Source organism: Rhinolophus sinicus, linkage group LG13 (assembly GCF_036562045.2).
Source record: "Rhinolophus sinicus isolate RSC01 linkage group LG13, ASM3656204v1, whole genome shotgun sequence".
Classification (NCBI taxonomy): domain Eukaryota; kingdom Metazoa; phylum Chordata; class Mammalia; order Chiroptera; family Rhinolophidae; genus Rhinolophus; species Rhinolophus sinicus.
Window position 1 is genome coordinate 41957063 of NC_133762.1, and position 22868 is coordinate 41979930.

Below are 22868 nucleotides of genomic sequence, written 5' to 3' on the forward strand. Positions count from 1 at the left end.
GTACATGAAAAAGAGCTGGCCTCTCGAGACATTTAGTTGGAAAAGGTGGAGTATTTTAATAGCCTTTTCAGATAATTATGGATGTTATCCTTTGATACTGTACCAAAACCAGAAAACTGGCCTTTTTTTAAATGTTAGTTGCCATGTAGAACCTAAAACCACATCAATGAATATTTTGTAATCTCATACATTATAATTATCTATCTATCTTGAAAAATAAAAGTTAATACCAGGTTTTAACAATGATGTAGAGAAACTCATACATTCTTTGTGGGATGTGAAATGGTATAGCCACTTTGGAAAACCATTTGGCAGTTTCTTTTTTTTTCTTTGTTGAATAATTTGTATTAGTTTCGAGTGTACAAAACAACATAATGATTAAACACTTACACCCTGGCAGTTTCTTAAACAGTTAAAAATATTTTGCATAGCAAAGGAAACCATCAACAAAACAAAAAGACAACCTACCAAATGGGAAAAGATATTTCCAATGATACGTCTGATACAACGATAAATTTTAAATACCTAAATTTATAAAGAACTCATGCAACTCAACACCAAAAAACAAACAAACAGTCCAATTAAAAAGTCGGCAAAGGACCTAAATAGACATTTCTCTAAAGAGTACATACAGATGGCCATTAGACATATGAAGAGACACTAAACGTCACTAATCATCACAGAAATAAATGCAAATTAAAATCAAATGAGATTATCAACTCACACCAGTCAGAATGGCTGTCATCAATAAATCAAAAAACAACCTGTGTTGGCAAGAAAAGGAAACCCTTGTGCACTTTTGATGGGAGTGCAAATTGGTGCAGCCACTACGGAAAACAGTTTGGAGGTTACTCAAAAAATTAAAAAGAGAACTACTTTATGACCCAGCAATTCCACTTCTGGGTATTTATCCGAAGAAATCCAAAACAGTAATTCAAAAAGATATATGCACCCCTGTGTTCACTGCAGCGCTATTTATAATAGCCAAGATATGGAGCATCCTAAGTGCCCACCAATAGATGATTGGATAAAGAATATATGGTAACGTGGATGGACCTAGAGGGTGTTATGCTAAGTGAACTAAGTCAGACACAGAAGTACAAATACCATATGATCTCATTTATATGTGGAATCTAAAGAACAAAATAAAAAAACAAAAAAACAGATCCATAGATACAGAGAACAAACTGATGGTTGCCAGAGGGGAGAGGGCTTAGGGGCTAGGTGAAAAAAGGGATTAAGTATAAATTGGTAGTTACAGAATAGTCACGGGGATGTAAAGTAAAGCATAGAAATACAGTCAGTAATATTGTAACAATTGTGTATAGTGCCAAGTGGGTACTAGACTAATGGGGGATGTGTCACTTCATAAATTATATAAATGTCTAACCACTACGTACACCTGATACTAATATAAAGTAATATTAAATGTCAATTATATTTGAAAAATAAATAATAAATAAATGAATAATTTTAAAAGGCTGCATGCTGAATACTTCCTTTGAAATTCAAAATCTTCTGTGAAAAAAAGCAATTAAAAGTAAAATTACCAACAACTCCCCATTTATAGCACTGTATCCTTAAGCAAACCATAGCACGTAATAGACGTTTAGTTAATATTTGTAGGTGAGTTAGGTTGGGACTTAAAATCTCAACCAAGGTCATGATATAAGGAGGGTTTGGTGGATGAACCCAAATAAAATGATACTGCCCACAGACTTGATTTCTTTTGAAAAACTCCCATTCCCTGGTATAAGTGAGCCAAAATTGCTTTCCTGGCTAGTGAATATTTATGAGAAAATTAAGTTGTATCTCCGGAGACCTGCTCTGTTTTATTTCACTTTTTAAATATACATGTCTTTCTCTCCATAGACACCCTTCTTATTGACTATCAGTTCACCTTTAGCCTATCCCAGGAGGATGACCGCTATTACACAGCCATCAATTTTGTGGCTACACCTGATGAAGTAAGATTTAAAAGTCTGCTCTCTTTGTTTTGAATTTGTGTGGGTCTTTTTCTTGGTCATTATGGATAGAAGCACTGCTTTAGCAGTGGTCTCCAGAGTGGAGCACACAGGATGATGTTTAGAGGTACAGGAAAGAAATGTCAGAACCTACAGTTTATCTCCTGTCCGTCTAACAGGCAAGAACACAGTGTTGCTAAGATTTACCAGGATCTGATACACAGACTGACATTGACTCCACACATACACATACTTGGTTTGCTGATCACCCCATTGCATCCCCATACAGATAAGGAGAAGAGGGGAACTCCCCCATCAGAGGGGCAGATGACAGAGCCCAGACTTACTCTCCCACAGTGGAGCCAAGGCTTAGAAAGCATCCACAAAGAAATTGTGGATTGAAATTAGTTCCACTGATGCAAGGAAGTTGGGAAAGGTGACACTTCTGCTCCTAGAATAAGTTGTTAGCCTCATTAGGAGGTAAGAATAGCAGAGGTTTAATCGAGTCCAACAAGAAGGCAGCCAGAAATCATTGAAATTATTAAGAGGACTATTTGAAATGTAAATTTATATCTACTGTCGTTAATGATGAACCCCATCCTGCCATCAGGTACTACCTAGTGGTAGAAGGGAGCCAATACAGCATGACATTTAAAAATGAAGCTTCTAGAACATGGAGACACACCTACGCAATTTCTTCAATGAACTATAAAGTCATTCAATACCCACTCCAGTATATGCAATTTTTCTAAACTTGATGATAAGTCATTTATGAGCCTCCTTGGAAGTTTCTAATTTCTCATCAATATACACAATGCCATTTACCATTACAAAATTCCTGTCACAGTAAGTGTGGCAAATAATACATGGAAAACGATACGACAGTAAGCCAAAGTGTATTCCTCTGTTAACAATTGGTGTCAACAAACATTGCTAAATTAAAATAAATAAATAGATCAGTAGTAGAATAAAGTCCACAGTGTGGGATGTTTCCTATACAATTAAATGAAAATAAGATTTGTTTTTTTACAGTCCATTTCAATGATAAAATCAAGAAGAGATAATACTAGAGAAGATTCAGTCTCATGAGTGAATAGCTTTTGAAGTAAAAATAATAAATGACTTTAAATGAAAATATTTTGTGACAAAATTGTGTAGGCATATCATTTGACTTGAGTGGCTGTGTTAAGTGGAATTTAAGAAAAAAAGGTTTTAGAATAAGGTTATAGCAAAAGTCACACATGAAATTTATTTACTACCTTATTCAGAAACAAGTGGTTGAGGTGCTCAGTCTTTTAGGAAGTAATTGATGTTGTTAAGTTTATTTTAAATAAACATGGTACTTGGTAATATATCTTATCGAGGTGGGGAGTAACCATGAAAGTCTTTGGACTTCTCTGGAGTTCCCTGTTTATCTTATGACAGGATATTTAATAGAGTTATCCAACGCAGTGTGTGTACTTCCTGTCTTATACAAAAGCACTAGGATTTCAAGTTTATTGATCCTTTCTGAGGATTGTTAGTAATTGTTAGTAGTGTGCTGCTACTAACAATTTTATTAAACCTAGCCCTAACCCTAACCCGAACCCTAACCCTAACCCTAACCCTAAATACTATACACTAAAATACCCTAAGTATTTTAAAATACTAAAAATATTAAAAATAAATACTTTGAGCTATCCCTTCAAGAGGAAGATGAGATTATATCAATAAATGAGAAAGTAACTGCTTTGTGAGAGAAACTTCTGCTTTAAAGATCACATTTTGAAAATGGTTATTTGGAAATGTTTCCATTGTTGTGATTTTTTCCCCCTGTAAATAGCAAAATTAAAAAAAACTGTCACAACAACACCCTTAAAAAGTCTTAATTTTCTAACTTATTTTATGATCTTAGAAAATGAAAAATTTCAGCAGGATTGGATCCATTTGTGAACTATAAGATCTGACTCATTTGCAGAAATGACTCTTTGACCTCAAGAAAGCGATTTATTTGCCAAATTTCAGTGAAAACTAAAAATTAGTATTATAATTTACCCGGCATGGCCAACAGTGCACTTCTTCTAGTTGGCTCAACACATTTCTCACAGATATCTTTTCAGTCATTAAAACCAAGAATCAAAATAAAGTAAACTAGCTCTTCAAATCACTATCTCTACGTGGTAAACAAGATTTTCAAAGCTAATAAAGCACATTCAGTCATCTTTCTCTGAAATAATATTTTTAGGGAGAGAAAAATGTTATTCAAATCATGAATACAAACAAATTATTTTTTTCATTTAGTGTATTTCAGCTTATAAAGCATATAATGCTTTTTTATTTATTTTTTTACCAATTTCCTTTTCGGAGAACTTCATGTAATCAGTCTATCAGGTCAGAAGTACATAGGTTGAATTTATAAATACATATTAAGTGTTTATATATATAAATACACATATGTATTTATAAACAGATTATTACAAGTCAAGTGTTTTTACTGTCCAGATGTTTGGATTCCCAGAGGATGCTTAGGAGATTGAGCTCCCTGACATAGGTAACATAGGTCATGGGGAGTTAAGTCACTGTGATCTGGTGAGGGTCTTTTTTTTTTTTTTTTTAATTTTTTATTGGGGAATGTTGAGGAACAGTGTGTTTCTCCAGGGCCCATCAGCTCCATGTCGTTGTCCTTCAATCTCATTATGGAGGGTGCAGCTCAGCTCCAAGTCCAGTCGCCGTTTTAAGTCTTTAGTTTTGCAGGGGGTGCAGCCCTCCATCCCATGTGGGAATTGAACCGGCAACCTTGTTGAGAGCTCGCGCTCTAACCAACTGAGCCATCCTGCTGCCCCTCCGGAAGCTCAGCGGCAGCTCGTTGTCTTCAGTCTAGTTGTGGAGGGTGCAACCCACCATCCCATGCGGGAATTGCACCGGTATCCCTGTTGTTCAGAGCTTGCGTTCTAACCAACTGAGCCACCCGGCCGTGCGAGGATCTTTTAAAAATATTATTCATGGCGTTAGGTTTGATAAAACATTAAATTCCATATACTTTTATGAGAGAGAAATGAAATTTATTTGGGTTATATTGGTTAGAAATTTTGCTAACTTCTGTGAGTTTCTCTTAAGACATTGTAAAATATCTGCTTTATAATTAAGAAAAATGAGAGTAGTGAAATTTAATTACTGCTTTATTTTAAAATCTGGAAACTGTTATAATTAATTTTCTAATTGTCTGTACTTCTCATCAGCAAAACAGGGATTTGGACATGTTCATCAATGCCTCCAAAAACTTCAACCTCAACATCACCTGGGCCCCCAGCTTCTCAGGTAAAAACACACCTAGAGATGACCTTCCGAGTGGAGGTAATAGGTTGAGAAACTTGACGCAGCATTGAGAAAGGGGTCTCTGGCGACAGACAGATGGGTTTGAAACCCCCTTTTGCACCTTATTAGCTGGGAGACCCTGAGCAAATGTCTAAACCCCTCTCTACACCTCAGCATTATTCCTCATTAAGAGAGGGTAACAGTACTTATCTCCTCCAGTTGTTGTGTAGATTCAATTAGGTCATACATGCCAATGTCTGCCATGGTGTCAGGCTCAGTCCATGCTCAGTATCCCTGCCCTGCTGCCACTACTGATAGCACTGTGGCAGCGCTGTTGTGGCAGAAGGAGATGTTAGGAGGTGCTGGGAAATGTGCTTGGGAAGTAAATCAAGCTCTAAGAGCACAGCCTTGCTATCTTTTTTATCTTACTATGATTCACTAAAGAAGATATGCTGGGCAGAAACATCTACTAAAAAAGGAAAGGGTGGGCCTTATGTAGTGGTTAATAACATAGCTTGACAGACCTGGATTTGAATTCTGCCTGTTACTGCACTGTGCTACTGGGCAAATTATGTAAGCTTTCTGAGCCAGTTTCCTCGTGTATCAAAATACCTAGCCGTGTAGAGCTTTATGAAAAGTAAATGAGATAATAAACGAAGTACTCAGTGTGGTGCTGGAAGCATGGTAAATTCTCACTAAATAGTAACTATGTTTCATCATTATTATTACTGTACGTTACTGTTTTGGTCAAAACACAACCAGTTAGACTGAAGCAAAATAAAATCGTTGCCTTTGCACGTCACTTTTTATGTTTATCATGTCTTGAAAAATTGTATAGAATTCAGAAAAGGTTCAGAAACTTGGCAGTGAGGAGAGACTTTTAAGAAAAAGTCTGAATTATTGGAGCATTTGTCTTGAGAAGGGCAACAACTCTGAGTATATGAATGATAATTTGTAATGACTGTCTCAATGAGGTCCTGCCAGTCTGACTCGAGTCACAGGATTTAACTCAGACATGGGAAAAATCTATTTCATGAATCTTTATAGACACTAGAATTCCTGGCTGAGGAAGAACATGGAAAGTTGAAGGACTTAGAAATAGGATGGGTATGTACCTGATAGGAGGACTTAAATTAAATACAGTTGTAGCTGGTAGCAGAAGGGCTTGAGCGACACCTACAGCTTCTTGCTCCCCATTACTGTTGAGACTTGAGGTCACTGCTAGTCAGGAAGTGAAGGGTGAATCAGTGTCCCCCTGGCGGGGATCTGGAGCCCTGCCGAGTAGGTGTAAAGGGGAAATGCGGAGCAATTGAGGTGTTGTGGGCAGAGTGAATGCCACTGCACGTTAATAGGATTCTAGTGGTTTCTGTATTTTCATGGCCATGTACAGCCTGTTTCAGTGGATGGGAGTTGCAGGGGTTCCTGGTAAAACCATTCTAGTTAAGGGCACAGGTTTGTGTATCAACCTTCCCAGCTTCAAATCCTAGCTCCACTTCTTGCTGGCTGGTGTGACCTAAACCAAGTTACTTAGTTTCTGTGAACCTGTTTCTTGGTCTGTAAATGAGGATAATAATAGAGTTGTTAGGATTAAATGAGACTGAGCTCTTAAAGGCGTTCCTGGGACATAGTAAGTGTTTAGTAAGTTATAACTATTATCCTTATTATTAATGACGGTAGATTCTGCCCCCCAACCCCCACCCCAATGGCTCTTCTGTTTCATTCTTTTCTTCCCAACAGCTGGAACCCAGGCTGGAGAAGAGATGCCTGTTGTTTCAAAAACCAACATTAAGGAGTACAAAGATACCTTCTCTAATGAGAAGTTTGATTTTCGCAACCACCCAAATATCACTTTCTTTGTTTATGTCAGTAATTTCACTTGGCCCATCAAAATTCAGGTAAGATATGCTTTTTGGTCCCCCCTGCAGACATGGTGAAATCTCTTTACTGGAGATTAAATTCAGTACTTTGGAATGTGTGGCAAATGAGATGGACAATATCGCGTTGCCTGTGTAATATCTGTGGGAAAGGAGTGCTGAGCACAGGAATACCGTAAAGAAGATGGTAGCGCGGGGATGGTGTAAATCACTTATGAAGGAAAATTATCAGCGCTTTTGAAAACAAGGTGGCATATAACAGATTTGGTAATTACAACTGCACCTTCTTCATTGAACACTTGCCATATAGATGCCTGTAGAGCTACACAAAGAGCTTCACTTCTGGATAGAATAGGGTGGGTATAAAAGAAACAAACACATGTATAACCAGTGAGAGCCAGAGTGTGGAGAGTGCCATATGTAAAGATCCCCAAAATGCTAGCAGAGTTTAAAGGAGAATAGGACAGGGTGTAGTGGGAGGCAATGTAAGGTTCCATTAAAGGGCCTAGGCCTTGTAGTCACACAAACATGGGTTTCAGTCCTCACTTGCTCCTGTACAATTCATGTAGCCTCCCCACATCTCGGATTTTTTGTACATGTTATCTAAAGGGTAGGTCTAAGGGTTCATGTGACCTGCTGCAGCCACTGTTGTTATCCATATGCTCATTTTCTCTGTTCCCAGGGGACCAGTGGACTCTCTCTTATCCTAGACCCACGGCCCCGTTTGTGCTTTTTATAATCGTCCACCACTGTGTCCTTCAGGCCTTGCCTCGATACTTCCTGCTTTTACCCTCTTCGTTTTGGGTAAATGTAGAATTTAGGAATAGGTGGACTTTCAGGGACTGGTTCACGTTTGGCCATGGAAGCATGGTCATGGGCTGGGGCTGAAGCTGTTTGCCGGCTTTCAGAAGTGTGAGCAACTGAAGCAAGTCATCACTGATAAATTAGGATGGGTTTGCAATCTAGTTCTGGTGGTTTTGTGTTCGTGCCATGGGACTGTGACTAAAGAACAGTCTTCTTTTCTGGAATGTGGAGGACAGGCTGTGTGTTGTATTTTTTCTTACCACCGTCTTTCCTTTTTCTGTCTAGCTGGTCTACAAATTTGTTCATCCTCTAATCTGCTTCTTCCTTTGCTCTTACGTACACTCTGCTTCCCTCCTCAGCCAGCCTTCTTGTAAGCATTGACCACACTCCCTATTTCTATTTCCTCTTTTCTGTTCACCCATCAGCACACAACAGTCTGCCTCCTTCTCTCACCACATCCTGAAATTGCCCTGTCTTAATGCATTCCAGTGACTGAATTCTCCAGTCCCCTGTCCTTGTAGAATGATTTCAGTCACTTTCTTGCCTTCCTTGTCCTTTCTTTCCCTGATTCTCTGGCCAGTCTTTTTAGGGAATCTTCTTCCTTAACCATTGGGGTTGTCTGGGATTCAGGCGTTGGTTTTCTTGTGTCTTCATCCCACAGTTTCCCTGAGTAATTCCATCCCACTTGTAGGACTTATGGTAGTACTACTTCTGTACTGGTGATTCTCAGTGCTCTGTCTCCAGCCCAGCTTATACTTGAGCTCCAGACCGGTACTCTTGGTAGCAGCCTAGATATCTCTACCTGGACATTCACAAGCTCCCTGCACTGAGCATATCATCAGTTTTTGGCCTTAGCCCCAAACCCTGTGCTTCTTTTCTCAGTGAACGGTACCACCATTGGTCCTGTTGCACAAGCCAGGACCCTGGAAGTCATTTGCATTCCTGGGATAAACCTGACTTGGGAGTGATGTATTCTTTTCTTATTTTATGTATTGCTAGATTTAGTTTGCTAACTAGAACATTGTATCTATTTCATGAGTGAGAGAACATCCGATAATTTTCCTTTCCTGTCCTTGTTATGGTTTTTATATCAAGGTTAAACTAACCTTTAATAATCATATAAATTGAGTTTTATTTCTTTCCCATTTCTGGAAGAGATTATATGAAATTAGAATTACGTGAACCTTGAATACTTGATAGATCTCTTGTAAAGTCATTTTATTCTGGTGTTTTATTTGAGGAGTTTTTTGTTTTTTTTAACTGCTGATTCAACTTTTTAAATTGTTATAGGATATTTTGAATTTTCTCTTCGTGTTTGAGTCACTTAAGATAATTTTTTCTAGATACTAATTTATTCCATATATTTTTTTAATGTGAATGATATTTTATTTAGTCATTTTTGTTTACAAATGAAACTGTTGGAATTCAGCATTAACATCCTTGCCTGTGAGCTTCTTATAGACACCAGAAAAAGTTTCAACTTTGTTTTCCACATTGTCCTGCTGTGCTTTATCCAAATGAACCTTTATGAGCTGGCTGTCATCCAGTTTCAGAAGAATTCTCTTACCCACAATTTCACTTGGGAGAACTAGGTCCTCCAGGATCACATCCTGTCCGACTGTCAGAGTGGCTCTTGGGACGCTTTTGCTTACTTTTTGCACGGCTTTTTCATGTTGGCTTAGGCAGAAGTCTCCTCTGGGCAATAAAGACCACGTGCTTCCCACTGAACTTTTTCTCCAATTCATGTGCTAGCTGGACTTGGATTTTCTGGAAAGATTTCAATTGAGGAACAGGAACAAAGATTATAAGAGCTTTCTGACCACCACCAACTTCAGTTTCCTTGACTGCTGTTATATTCAGCTCCCTTAGCTGGGTGTTGAGGTCTGAGTTCATCTCCAGCTCAAGAAGAGCCTGGGAGATGCAGGACTCGAACTCGTCCAGCTTCTCGCCATTGGGCTTCCCGATCTTCATGCCTGAACTGCACACGGCCTTCTCCTTGGTGAGTGCTGGCCTGGGAAGAGCTGTTTCAAATATTTTCAAATGTAGTGACACAAAATTATTCACACTGTCCTCTAATGTTCGCAGCATCTGTGCTTCAGTGTACTGTATCGTACACTTAAAAATAGTTAAAATGGTAAATTTTATCTTATATATATTTTATTCCAGCCAAAAACAGTTTTAAAAGTTGCAGCAAGATTTTTTTTGTAGATATAAACAGGCTTATTCTAAATTTGTATGAAAAGGCAAAGATTCTAGAATAGCTGTAACAGTTTTGAAAAAGAGGAATAAATGGGAGGAATGCAGTGTTAAGGCTTATTACTTCACTGCAGTAACCAAGAGATTGTGGTTGTTGGTGGAGGGATACACAGAAATCAACAGAACAGAATAAAGAAGACTGAAAATTAGGTTGGTGCAAAAGTAATTGCGTTTTGAAAGGTTAAAACAATTGCAAAAACCGCAATTACTTTTGCACCAACCTAATAGAACCATAAATATGTCCAACTCATTTTTGACAAAGGTATAAAGGCAATTCAATGGAGGAAGCATAGCCTTTTCAACAAATGGTGCTGGAACAGTTGGATAACCATAAGCAAATAAATGAACTTCAAACTAAACCTCATGTCTTAAACAGAAAAATTGACTCAATATGGATCACAGATTTAAATGTAAAACATAAAGCTATAAAACATTTGGAGAAAATGTGCATCCCAAATGTGCAAAAGGTTTTTAGACTTGCCAACAAAAATATGACCCATAAGAGGAAAAATTGGTCTACATCAAAACAAAAAGCTTTTGCTCTGTGAAAAACCTTGGTAGGAGAATCAATAAACAAAGTACAATACTGGGAGAAAATATTTGCAAACCATAGTTCCTGCCGAACCCTTGTATCTGGAATATAAGAAGAATTCTCAAAATTCAACGTTAAAAAACAATTCATTTAGAAAATGGACAAAAGACAAGAAGAGACATTTCACCAAAGACGATATACATATGTCAAATAACCACATGAAAAGATATTCAGCATCAAAAGCTATTAAATGCAAATTGAAACCACAGTGAGATATCACTACACACCTAACAAAACAGCTGAAATTGAAAATAATAATAGCACCAAATGCTAGAGAGGATGCAGAGAAATTGGATCATGTGTACATTGCTGGTAGGAAAGTAAGATGGTACAACCACTCTGGAAAGTAGTTTGGCATTTTCTTATACAACTAAACTTGTACTTACCATACAACCCAGCAATTGCATTCCTGGGCATTTATCCCAGAGAAATGAAAATCAATGTTCACACAAACACCTGTACACCAACGTGCATAGCATCTGTACAACAATATTTAGCAGCTTTATTCATAAAAGCCCCGAACTGGAAACAACCCAAGTATTCTTCAGCAGGTAAATGGTTAAATAGACTGTACTATATACATATGGAATAATACTCAGCAATAAAAAGAAACAAACTTGCTGAGTGGGGAAAAAATTTTTTTTTCAGAAATTTGCATTCTGCATGATTACATTTCTATAACATTTGAAAATAAAAAGTTTGGACCAAAAATAGGTACAGGTATAATTTCCTGAAGCCTCAACTTTCTCTGACTTCTTCTGACTCACCTCTATATCCTAGTTTAAAAGGGGTCATCTGATTAAGCCAGGCCCACCCACACTCGAGGAGGGGATTATACAGGGTGTACATACCAACATAGAGGGAATCTTGGGGGCCAACCAGGGATTTAGGTTATTTGACCCCAAAGAAGTTGAGCTCTAGGCTCCAGTCAATACAAATTCATTTGGTAAAATCTCCTTACACTATCATATAATAGATCACATACATTTGTGAAATACTTGATTTGGGCTCTAGTAAATATTTATTAACTTGTTTTAAATTGAGATTGTTTTCATATTGACATACCTCGTGATATTGTGACTCCAGTCGAACTTCAGGCTTTTTTGCTCATAGCTGAAAAATGATTAATATTTTTAAGATTCTTAGTGAAAATCTTGACTTACGCTGCTGACGGTTTTCCCATTTGGAAAGAGGGCTGCGTGCACATAAACAGGCTTTTGTGCTGGAGATAGCCGCGCTGTTGCCAATGCGGAGTTCTAGTTTTTTTCCTCCCGATGCCCTGTTGCTCCACCCTCTGAAAGTCACTGAAATGGTTTTAGAGCATTTCCGTCTAAAGGGATCTGTTCCCCACACTCACTTTTAAAAAGTACCAATTTTAAGTTTAAAAATCAAAGCGATGTCGACGTTCTGCCTGATTCTTTTGGTGCTCTTTACCTGGGCTGGATCACTGACTTGCATAAGATCCCCTTATGAAAGCTGCATTCAGGAGCACTTTGGAAAATAAACGATGGCGTGCTCACCATTTAGTTTGCCAAGCTTTCCTTGAAAAAGCAGGTAAGTTCTATTGAAAATGTGTCGTTTTGCTCTTTGGTACGACTAACTGCAGTAGTTGCAAACAGTGTGACTAGACCTGTAGCCTCGTGTGTTCTTGTTGTCTTCAAAGACGCTGGTTCTCTCTGCACTTGGGACCGTATCTGGGCATGCACTGTGGAGGGCTGAGCTTGTGTCTTCCTAGGCAGATGCAGTCTTATCTTCAACAAAGGGAGCTATATGTTTCTGTGTTGCTCGATTTTCCTCAGAGTCTTAGCGTTTCTAAATGTAGCTAGCTCTTAAACACACACGTACCCACTTCCAAACTGTACAAATTTAGTAAAAATGTGGAGGCTTATTTGAGGAAGAGAATAGGGAAATGTCTAAATGGTGCAGTGTAGGCCATTCAGTTAAGTTTCAGTATGGCTTTCAGTGCAAGCAAAATAATTTTTGTCTTTCTCATTTTTTAAAGCAAAATAACTGAGGAAATCTAATTCTCTACTCAGAAATTCATGTAAACATTGGTGCTTTAAAAATGGTAATGCTACACTCAAGTTCCTTCACTCTGAACCGATCCCAGGATTCTTTTCCATAATTAGGAACAGATCAAAACCTATAACTGCTAACTGAGGGAATTTGAAACTAACTATAAAAATCTTGGTAGATGCAGTTAAAAAAAAAAAAAAGACCCAGACTGAAAAGGCCTGTGTGTAGTAGGGTGGTGGGTGTGTTGGGACCAGTTGTGCCTGTTTTCTGGTCGGTTGCTCCTGTGGGTGAGCACCCCTCTCTTAGCCTCTGCTTTCTGCAAGCCATCTAGGTGTTCTTCCCAGTAAGCAGGGACTCAGCTGGCTTGGACAGTCCCATAGTTTGGGAGGGTCGGTATTCAAGATAGAGAATGGACAGGCAGACATTGTGTGACGTGGGGAGGTGGGTAGTGAAGCTGGGATTCTGGCTTGTTACTGGCTGTGCAACAGAGGTTGTTATTGTAATGTGGAACTAATATTAAAGCCTTCTCCATGCTGGGTGTTTCATCTGCTGCTTTATGTAAGAGGCTAGTGTTCATAAGTGAAGGCAACACAGAATTTGTATTGAGAACCGGGCATTCATTTAGAGTTTAGAGTTATGTTTATGGGTGCTAACAGGATTGCTATACTGAGCAAAGGATGTATGAAACTTTTGTTGACTTGTATAATACTTTTTTTAGTAAAAGCTTTATTGAGATATAATTCACATACCATACATACAATTCACCCATTTAAAGTGCACAATTTAGTGGGTTTTAATATATTCACAGAGTTGTGTAACCATAACCACAATCAATTTTAGAATATTTTCATCACCCCAAAAAAGAAATCCTGTACCCATTAGCAGTCATTTCCCATTCCTTCTTCTCCCCAGCCCCTGGCAACTACTAGTCTACTTTCTATCTTCTCTGGATTGTCTATTCTGGACATTTCATATAAATTGAATCACATGATATGTGGTCCATTGTGACTGGCTTCTTCACTTAGTACAATGTTTTCAAAGTTCATCCATATTTATGTGTCAGTACTTCATTCCTTTTTAAGGTTGAATAATGTTCCATTACATGGGTATACCACATTGTTTATCCATTCATCTGTTGACGGATACTTGGGTTGTTTCTACTCTTTGACTATAATGAATAATGTCAGATAATACTTCTAATGTTTGCATTAATTGTAGATGTAAATACAGACATCCTGGTGTTATGTATCTGTACCTTAGGAGCTTTAAGAATTATAAAGCCTTGAAATACGTTTAGAATTAAACTACTTGAAGTGTAAGTCTTTCTTTGTTTGAAATGGCACTTAAGGTTCTTGTACTGCCTCATGGTTTTCATCATGATCGTTTATTATTCCTTCTTGAAAGTCTCCTCTCTTCTGCTTTCACCTGTGGCTTTGGCTGTTTTCTTCTCAGCTCTTCAATGACATTGTCCCCTTGGGTTTCCAGTGACATTGGACCCTTTCTTCCTGGACAGTCTTATCCACACCCTCTGTGAATAGCACCTGTGGCTGGGACACATAAATCTCCATCTCTAGCAGACCTCTCTGTGTGATCTCCACGGACCCACTAGGCTTCCTTTAAATCCATTCAGTCAGCAGACTGTCTGGCCCAGAGCAGCAGCCATGAACAGACAGTAGGAGCTGTGTCAGATGCTGGGTGATTGGGGTGTGCCTGGTCTCCTGGAAGCACCAAGAGGAGAGGGGCATGTCGCCTGAGTCTGAGTGAGGAAGGCAACATCAGAGCTGAATCCTAGGGAACAGGAAGTAGGGGCATCAGTCACTCTCAAGAACTATCAGGATTTAGCAGAGCTGAAGTGCCAGTCCTGTGAGCAGGATGCTGAAGAGCTAGGCAGAGGCTGTCATGAAGAGATAAAGTTTCAGCCCAGAGGTTCGAACCGTAGCCTAAAAACCACTGGGAGTCACTGAAATGCTTTAAGCCAAAAAGTGGCCAAAGATCAGTGTTGTTGAAGATCCTTCTGGTAGCAATTGAGAGAATGGGTTGGAAGGAGCCAGATATTAATAGAATTCTTGTTTAGAAACCCAGGCAAGGGGTCCAAATGGTGGACCCTTAGGCATATCCCATAGCTACTCCCCTTCCTCATCTGTGCCTCCACAGCCATAGACATGTCTGGTTTTTCACTATACAAAGGTTTCCTTAAAGGCCCGGGCTGTGTTTTGTATTTCTGTGTCCCCAGTGTCACGTAGCATAGTGTTAATCAGTTGTAGACACTCCATAAACACTCGTATGTGCTAGATCGATGCATAGTTGTAGGTATCAGAGCTTTGGGTTGGTATCAGAACTTTGTTCTTTTTTATAATTTTTATTAATTTACTGACAGCTTTTTCTGATATTGTCAGAATGATAGTATCACTGACCAGTGCTCAGTCGCCCGCTGGGGGTGGAGACCGAGAATGTGTCGTCCCAGTCTGTGCAGCGTGCTGTTGTTAGAGGGTTGAATTGTTCTAGGTTGGAATTTTATCAGGAGAGTTGGGAGGCAGAAGAAAAGAAAGGAAGGAGGACACAAACATCCCTAATTTCACAGGGTAGTTAGGAGATACTCTCTATATTGAGATAATTAAGAATGAAATGATAGAAAGTCTGGGATTTGCTTCAAAATAATATGATTGTGGGGAAAGTGGATGGAGTGTGGATGAAACAAGATTGGCCATGAGCTGGTGATTATTAAAGCTGGGTTATGAACACATTGGGTTTGTGATACTATCCTCCCTACTTTTTAAAAAGTTTAAAATTTTCTATAATAAAAAAATGAAAAAAATATAATGCAGGTGACAGAACAAGAAATCAAAGTCTTTCTAAAGGTAGCTGCAGGAATGTGCCTCAGCTGGGCCTGCAGCCTAGGCCAGCTGGGACATGGCACATCTGGGCCTGCTGAGATATAGCTTGGAACTGGCTGTCTGTTCTCCTTTTCAGGAAGCACACAGCATTGTACTAGGGTTTTACCAGTTATTGACCACTGTTGGGCAGTCTCTAAAACAATCAAGGATCAGGGACAAAACTCCTCCCTTAGCCCGGTGAGAATGGCAGAGGCAGCTACCCTGGAGCTGCTGAGCTCTCCCCCACGCAGGGGTGTGTCAGAGGCCTGCGGACTTCTCCCCATCGGCTGTGAGACCTGGGAAGCTACTATCCAGTGAGCCATGGCTGCATTGTCACCTGCTCCTGCAACTGTTGTGGGTGACAGGCACATCCTCTCCCTGTAACCAAGGTTATTCTCTCCATTTTCTGACTGTTGGCATCTTTCTATCACCATCACCCTCAGGATAACGACACAGAAACTACCAGAGACACTGAACAGAGATAGAAGTATACTGGAAGAGGGGAGAGTGGGTGGTGGCCTAATCGCTTTCCATTGTAGTGGGAAGTCAGTAAGTGATGCCGAAAATGGCTAAATCAAGAAATAACAAATTTTTTAAAAATTAGTACTAAAAAGAAAACAAACAAAACCCCCCACAAAGGTAACCTCCAGAAGAACTGAAAAGAATCCTAATTAAAGAGGGTGGAGGTGGGGCCTCTGGAGAGAAGCCTTAGGAGAGGAGGGGAGAACCATCGCTTTGCATGATTAGTCCCTTGGTACTTGTTGATATTCAGCCAAGTGTATGTAGCTCTTAATGTTTTTTAAATTATTAATGAACATGATAAAATGGAATAGGAATTCTGGACAGCGGTGAAAAGGAATGACTGGAAGGAAATTTGGGGAAGAAAGCACAGAGCAGTATTGACGGGGGAGGTTGGGAGTGGACAGATGGTGAGTGTTAGCTTGCAGGTCAGGAATGAGCAGCTTGGTGGCATTCACCAGCTTGCGGCTCTGACCAGAGCTTGGGTGTATAGTTCTGTGCCAGCACAAACCAGCACGAGGTGGGTGGTGTGTGAGGCCAGATGATGGGATCCAGTTCGGGGCTTGTGGTCTCCGCACAGAGTTCATGTAGAACTTTGGGGTTTTTTGTTTGTTTGTTTTGTTTTGTTTTAAAGGGAGTTATTTTATGTCACAGCAAAACTCAGCCAGTGATCACAGAATCTTCTGTCCTTGGCCTAAATTCTTATGGGAGGAATTATTCCTCTTCTGGCTTCCAGCCTTGCAGTGTCCAGAACTACATGGCAAGATTGGCATGGTAAAGCCATGAGCCCAGATGGCAGCCATGGCCACGTAGGCCCTTTCTGGTCCTGATGTGAGATCGTGAGTGTCTGCAGAGCCTGGCCTCTCTGGGAGAGTCGAGGAGCAAAGGGGCCGGAGTCTCTATGGGCTCCCCACTTGGGTGGAGCTGCTGACCTCAGGGGGCCATGGGAGCAGCGCACAGAGATTCTGCCAGGCACACACAGACCGTGGGTTTTCTCAGAGCCAGATGGGTGCTGCCTCAGAGCCAGAAAGCTTCACCTCACAGGGTGGCCAACTCTCCTTTCCCATCCTCACCCAGTCTCACATGCTCATAACAGTGAAGGTCGTTCTTGGTGGAGAAGAGAAACTCAAAGTGAAGGTCCTTCCCTCTCTCATTCCAAACCTGTATTAAACAGTGGTCTTGCCCTACTCGTTCAGATTCATTCATCCATTCATTCACTTAACTTGAGTACCTGCTTTGTGGATTGCACATAGTAGCTGCACAATTCAAATGTTAAAAAAAGAATTTGTTCCATGGTAGTTGAATATAAGAAATGTCTTATTTTTTCTTATTTTTAGAGTACACTTGGGCTCAGGCTGTACCCACCAACCATAGTTAATGAGAAATTCATTTTCAGCCTGTTTTCACAGAGCTCCATCCCCTTCTCTCAGGGACATGCAGAAACCTCAGGGCTTAACTAAGACCAGAGATCTGGCAAGGGCCTCCCATCTGCATTCACTGACTGCTGCTCCCAGTTCCCTGGCCCATGGCCGTCGGGTTTGTTTGAAGGCAGCTGTACTCACTCCCTTGTGTGACAGACTTGGGTGTAGAATAATCGCTGAGGCTCCAGAGCGCCTTCCACCCCAGGCCTCCCATGCAGTCACCCCATATTCCTCAGCACTTTCTTCTTTTTCTTTTTCTTTTTTAATTAAAGTTTATTGGGGTGACAATTGTTAGTAAAGTTACGTAGATTTCAGGTGTACAATTCTGTATTACGTTATCTATAAATCCCATTGTGTGTTCACCACCCAGAGTCAGTTCTCCTTCCATCACCATATATTTGAATCAGCACTTTCAAAACTAAAGCATCCTCTCCATTTCTTCCATCCAAGTCTCAAGGTTTGGGCCAGGCCTCTCTCTTTGTTTCAAAGCACTATCCTCTCTTTCTCTACCGTCACTCTTCCTCTGACTCTCATCCTGGGCAAGATCCAAGTTAATTTCTTTGGGGGCCAAACCTTCTAAGTAAAAATGACAGTTTTTCTCAGTGCAGTTCCTGAAATGCTAAAGAAATTGTTCAGGGGAAGGAGTGAGGGAGGAGATTTTTTAAATAATTCCTTATTTCAGAGGTTCCTAAATCGTGGCCTCTGGACACCAGCATCAGAATCCCCTGAGGAGCTTAACGCTACAGGAGTAGGAATAGGGCCCAGGATTCCAACTTTTTTACAGTCACTCCAGAGCTTGAGACCCATGGTCTAGTTCTTGGAATACAAAGGTGTACCTGCTCTTGTGTGGGAGGGAGGTAAGGAATTACCTTTTCATTCTTTCTCCTACAGCAACAATTAAAAAGTCAGATATTGGGCCGGCCTGGTCGCTCAGGTGGTTAGAGCTCCATGCTCCTAACTCCGAAGGCTGCTGGTTCGATTCCCACATGAGCCAGTGGGCTCTCAACCACAAGGTTGCCGGTTCAACTCCTCGATTTCCGCAAAGGATGGTGGGCAGCGCCCCTTGCAACTAAAATTGAACACGGCACCTTGAGCTGAGCTGCCGCTGAGCTCAGTTGGTTGGAATGCATCCTCTCAACCACAAGGTTGCCGGTTCGACTCCCGCAAGGGATGTTGGGCTGTGCCCTCTGCAACTAGAAACGGCAACTGGACCTGGAGCTGAGCTGCACCCTCCACTACTAAGATTGAAAGGACAACAACTTGACTTGGAAAAAAGGCCTGGAAGTACACACTGTTCCCCAATAAAGTCCTGTTCCCTTCCCCAATAAAATCTTTAAAAAAAAAAAAAAAGTCAGATATTGATATCGTTGTAGACAGAATACAGGAACCTATACACAGCCACAGTATACGGTAGAATATGATTATCCCGTGGTCTGAAAGGAAGTGGATCGAGTGTTGAGAGAGTATAGAGAAGAGAAAGCCAATTTCCAGTGGATGGTGGGGCGGCTAAATGAGGAAGGGAGGATTTGTGCTGACCACGCAGGGCAGAGGACACTGCTGACAGGAAGAGCAAGTAGAGTCGTACAGCCACCTGAAAATACAAAACGACGAAGGTCAGGTCCACAATATCCTATCCCAAATCCTGCGGCTAGCTGGGCTTCTGAATTTTGTTTTTTAGAGTTTAACAAACCCAGAGACCCTCCCCCTCACCACCACCCCCAGGCAAACACACCTTCATCAAACATACTGCTTGCGGAAAGTTGAGTAGGCAGCAGGTTGTGGAAATGTAAGGGGACATACATTCTAGATTTCCTGGAGTGTGAAGAGTGATACCTACTGTTGGGAAAGGGAGAAGAATGACATTGGGAGTTTTATTTCTAAATTGTAATGAGATTTTCTTCTTTGTATTAGTAGATTTTATTATCGAAACCCTTATTTAGTATAAGCAAAGTCCATAAACATATTTCAATTTGTTCATAATAAATCATGAAAGAATGGGTCTGATTGGGATATTATCTTGAAAAATGAAACTCAAAAGTATGAAAAATGTTTATTTTAATTTTACAGTTAATAAAATTTAAATTATGGTTGCAACTGCGAGCCAATTCTTAGAAGAAAAGAAACTCAGGTCTTACTGAGTTACAGGGGGAAGTGAGGTCATTATTTTTCCAGCTGTCATATTCATTTATCCAGCAAATATTTATTAAGCACCTCTTACATGCCAATCACCACTTTAAGCACTAGAAACATAGTCAGCGGCAAAGCCCCTGTCCTCACAGATCTTATTTTCTAGTGGAAGAAAAAGACCATAAATAAATGTATGTATGAAGGCTGAAGAAAACTTGAGCAAGCTAATAAGACAGAGGTCTTGCTTCAGTTGTACAGTGGTGCTTGGAGATCAGAGCGTACATGGAGTCCTTCAGATTTGACTTCGCAGCATGATTTAAAAACAGTGGTCAGGGGAACCTCCACACTGCCCTCCATAGCGGCTGCACCAGTCTGCATTTCCACCAACAGTGTATGAGGGTTCCTTTTTCTCCACAGCTATTATTTGTCTTGTTGATGATAGCAAGGAGAACTGACTCTGGGTGGTGAACACACAACGTGATATATATATAGATGATGTATTACAGAATTGTATACTTGAAACCTATGTAACTTGACTAACCATGGTCACCCCAATAAACTTTAATTTAAAAAAAAGTCAGGGGCCTCATCAGTTTTCCCAAGATCCTCTCTTAATCCTATTCAGAGTATCTTGAAGGCCTGTATCTTTATCCTTCATCTTTCTACAGTTTATAATCCTGCGAAGTCTTCATTTGTCAGGGGTTTTGTGTGCTCAGTTCTCCAACAGCTCTTTCACTAGAATCAACGTCTTTTCCAAAATTGATTTTGCAGTTGGGTTACTTTGTCTGACAGTCTGAGTAGGGATTGCCCAGTGGATGCTTGTTGCCCCAGTGTAATTTTTATTAGCACTCCCCTATGTGCTCAGCAATTCTTAGTTTGGACAATAAGTTGATCACCCTATCAATTAAACAATAATCAACAAAGACTGACACGTGGGTAGGGTATTAATTAGGGTTAAATGTTTCGAAGTGGTCAGTCCATTCGTAAATATTTTTATGTTTTGACTTTTGCTTCCCTAGGAAACCTTGTAACTGTAGACACTTAAATGATAAACATTTAACAAAAGAGGACCCCTTTTATAATAATGTGAGACTTGGGCACTGGCCACACTGGCAACCAGTTTATATAGGTTTGTTACGATTTTAAATTGGACATGAATGTGGTGCGGCCCTGTTTTACCAAGAAAAAAACATGCTGATAGTCGGGATCCCAACGCTGGGGAGTATTGCATGGCACAGAGCATGTAGACACCTGGTAGGTCCTCAGAAGGGCCATTGGCATCCAAACTTGCTGGCACCCACAATGAGTAAAAATGTCTCACAGATTTCTGTAAGTCTAAACACTGAGGACGTACTAATGTTTTAAAAGGTTAAATTCTATAAACAATTGAATGGACTAGAATCTGTTTCCTTCTCCTCCTTTATGTGTTGTAACCTGGCATCTTCATTCCTCAAGATTAAATAACTTTGTTTATATAATTGTCCTTCTGTCTAACTAAAAAGGCTTTTGTGGGAGGACTGTAGCCATATTCTCAAGGAGCCTCCTTATTTGGGACTGGTTACTGTAATCAGTGAAGGAAAAGCAAAGAATGTGGGTGTCTTATCTATGATATGAAATCTGTTATCTTTGTATTTCTGATTATAAATGATGGCTAAAGGAAGGACACAAAATCTTCAAATGCTGTGCCCCGTAGTATTCTGTGGCCTGAATAGATAGTATTGGTACTTTATGGAATGTCAGAAAGCAAATAAGACCATCAAAAAGCAGACAGTGGAAATCTCTCTGCCTCTGAGTCTGGCTGGAAAGAGTGCACAGCATGGAATTGTTACTGTGCGGAGTGTGGGCAAAGCACTTCCCTTGCATTGCACAGCGTGGGAGTAGCTGCCTAACTAAGAGAGGGGTTTGGGTGGGATTAGGGAAAGAAATGCTAATCATTTACTTCTCTGATTCTTGTCATACTTATTGTCTGTACTGGAAGTTACCACTTTATTCAGTAATTGTTTCATCTGTAGTACCATTCTTTCCAAGGAGGGCTTGTGTTCCCGTAAAAAAAAAGCAGGGAATACATCATAACATCTGGCTAGGACTACAAACCCTGTTTCCCCCAAAATAAGACCTAGCCAGACAATCAACTCTAATGCGTCTTTTGGAGCAAAAATTAATATAAGACCCGGTCTTACAGTAAAATAAGACCCAGTATTATATCATATCATATGTCATATACCATACCCAGTCTTATAGTAAAATAACACCCGGTCTTATATTAATTTTTGCTCCAAAAGACACATTAGATCTGATTGTCCAGCTGTTCAGCTAGGTCTTATTTTCGGGGAAACACGGTACATGTATCATAGGTAGTGATAAGGACACAATTGTCATACTTAGTAATAAATCCTGATGTGCACATTTTTTCATATTCTAATACCTTTACATTCAAGATGCATCTTTACAGTCCATGTTTTTAAAAGCATTTGTCATAGTTTAATTGACAGTATTTTTTCATTTTGGGGGAGCAGTGTTTTTTCTGAATAGTACACAAAATAATGCCTCTTTTAGTTAGTGGTATCATAGATTTGATGAACTACATGAGAGCTTTTTTTATATTCTTGGTATAAAGATTTTTACCTGTATGATGAAGTTATTTAAGTCCCAACTGATGGTATATTGAATATCAGGTACTATTCAATATAGTATAATTGAGATACGGTTAAACAGAAGGACAGTGTCTTAAAATGAGTTCACACTGAGCCCATAAAGTTGATGTAATGAAGGGCACAACATGAGGCTACCTACCTCCAGGTAGATCAAGAATAGGAATTTGAAGTTAACCAGGAGAGTATTTTTGCCTGGAGGAAGGCACAAGGAGCTAACAAGCAAACTGACTTTCCTGTCATTAGGTTTTCACAGAGCAGTCTGAGAGGTCTTCGCGGTCAGACTATAAGAACTTAGATACGATATCCTGAGCAGAGGGGCACAGGCGGAGGTTGTTGAAGCCTCGGAATACAGGAAGTCCTCACTGAACATCATTGATGGCTTCTGTGACTTTAAGCACAACAATGTATAACAAAACTAATTTTACCACAGGCTAATTGATATAAACAAGTTAAGTTCTCATCAATGAGAATAAA

General features: G+C 39.9%; 1 protein-coding gene and 1 pseudogene across 6 annotated transcripts in view; one reads left to right on the forward strand and one right to left on the reverse strand.

The window, feature by feature from the left end:
• The window catches only part of ATRN (attractin), a 132960-nt gene that overhangs the window by 88576 nt on the left and 21516 nt on the right, over positions 1-22868 (forward strand). For 5 of the 6 annotated variants that reach the window (XR_012491426.1, XM_019733755.2, XM_074318231.1 and 2 more), the window contains exons 22-24: positions 1873-1967; positions 5183-5261; positions 6996-7153. Coding sequence is in view for 5 of the 6 variants with exons in the window: in XM_019733755.2 (XP_019589314.2) it covers positions 1873-1967; positions 5183-5261; positions 6996-7153 (332 nt within the window). In the remaining variant the exon portion in view is untranslated. Of the gene's footprint in view, positions 1-1872; positions 1968-5182; positions 5262-6995; positions 7154-18504; positions 18964-22868 lie in introns of those variants that run through there. The other variant, XM_074318233.1, reaches the window with a different exon arrangement.
• Positions 9340-10024, reverse strand: LOC109448417 (small ribosomal subunit protein eS7; annotated as a pseudogene).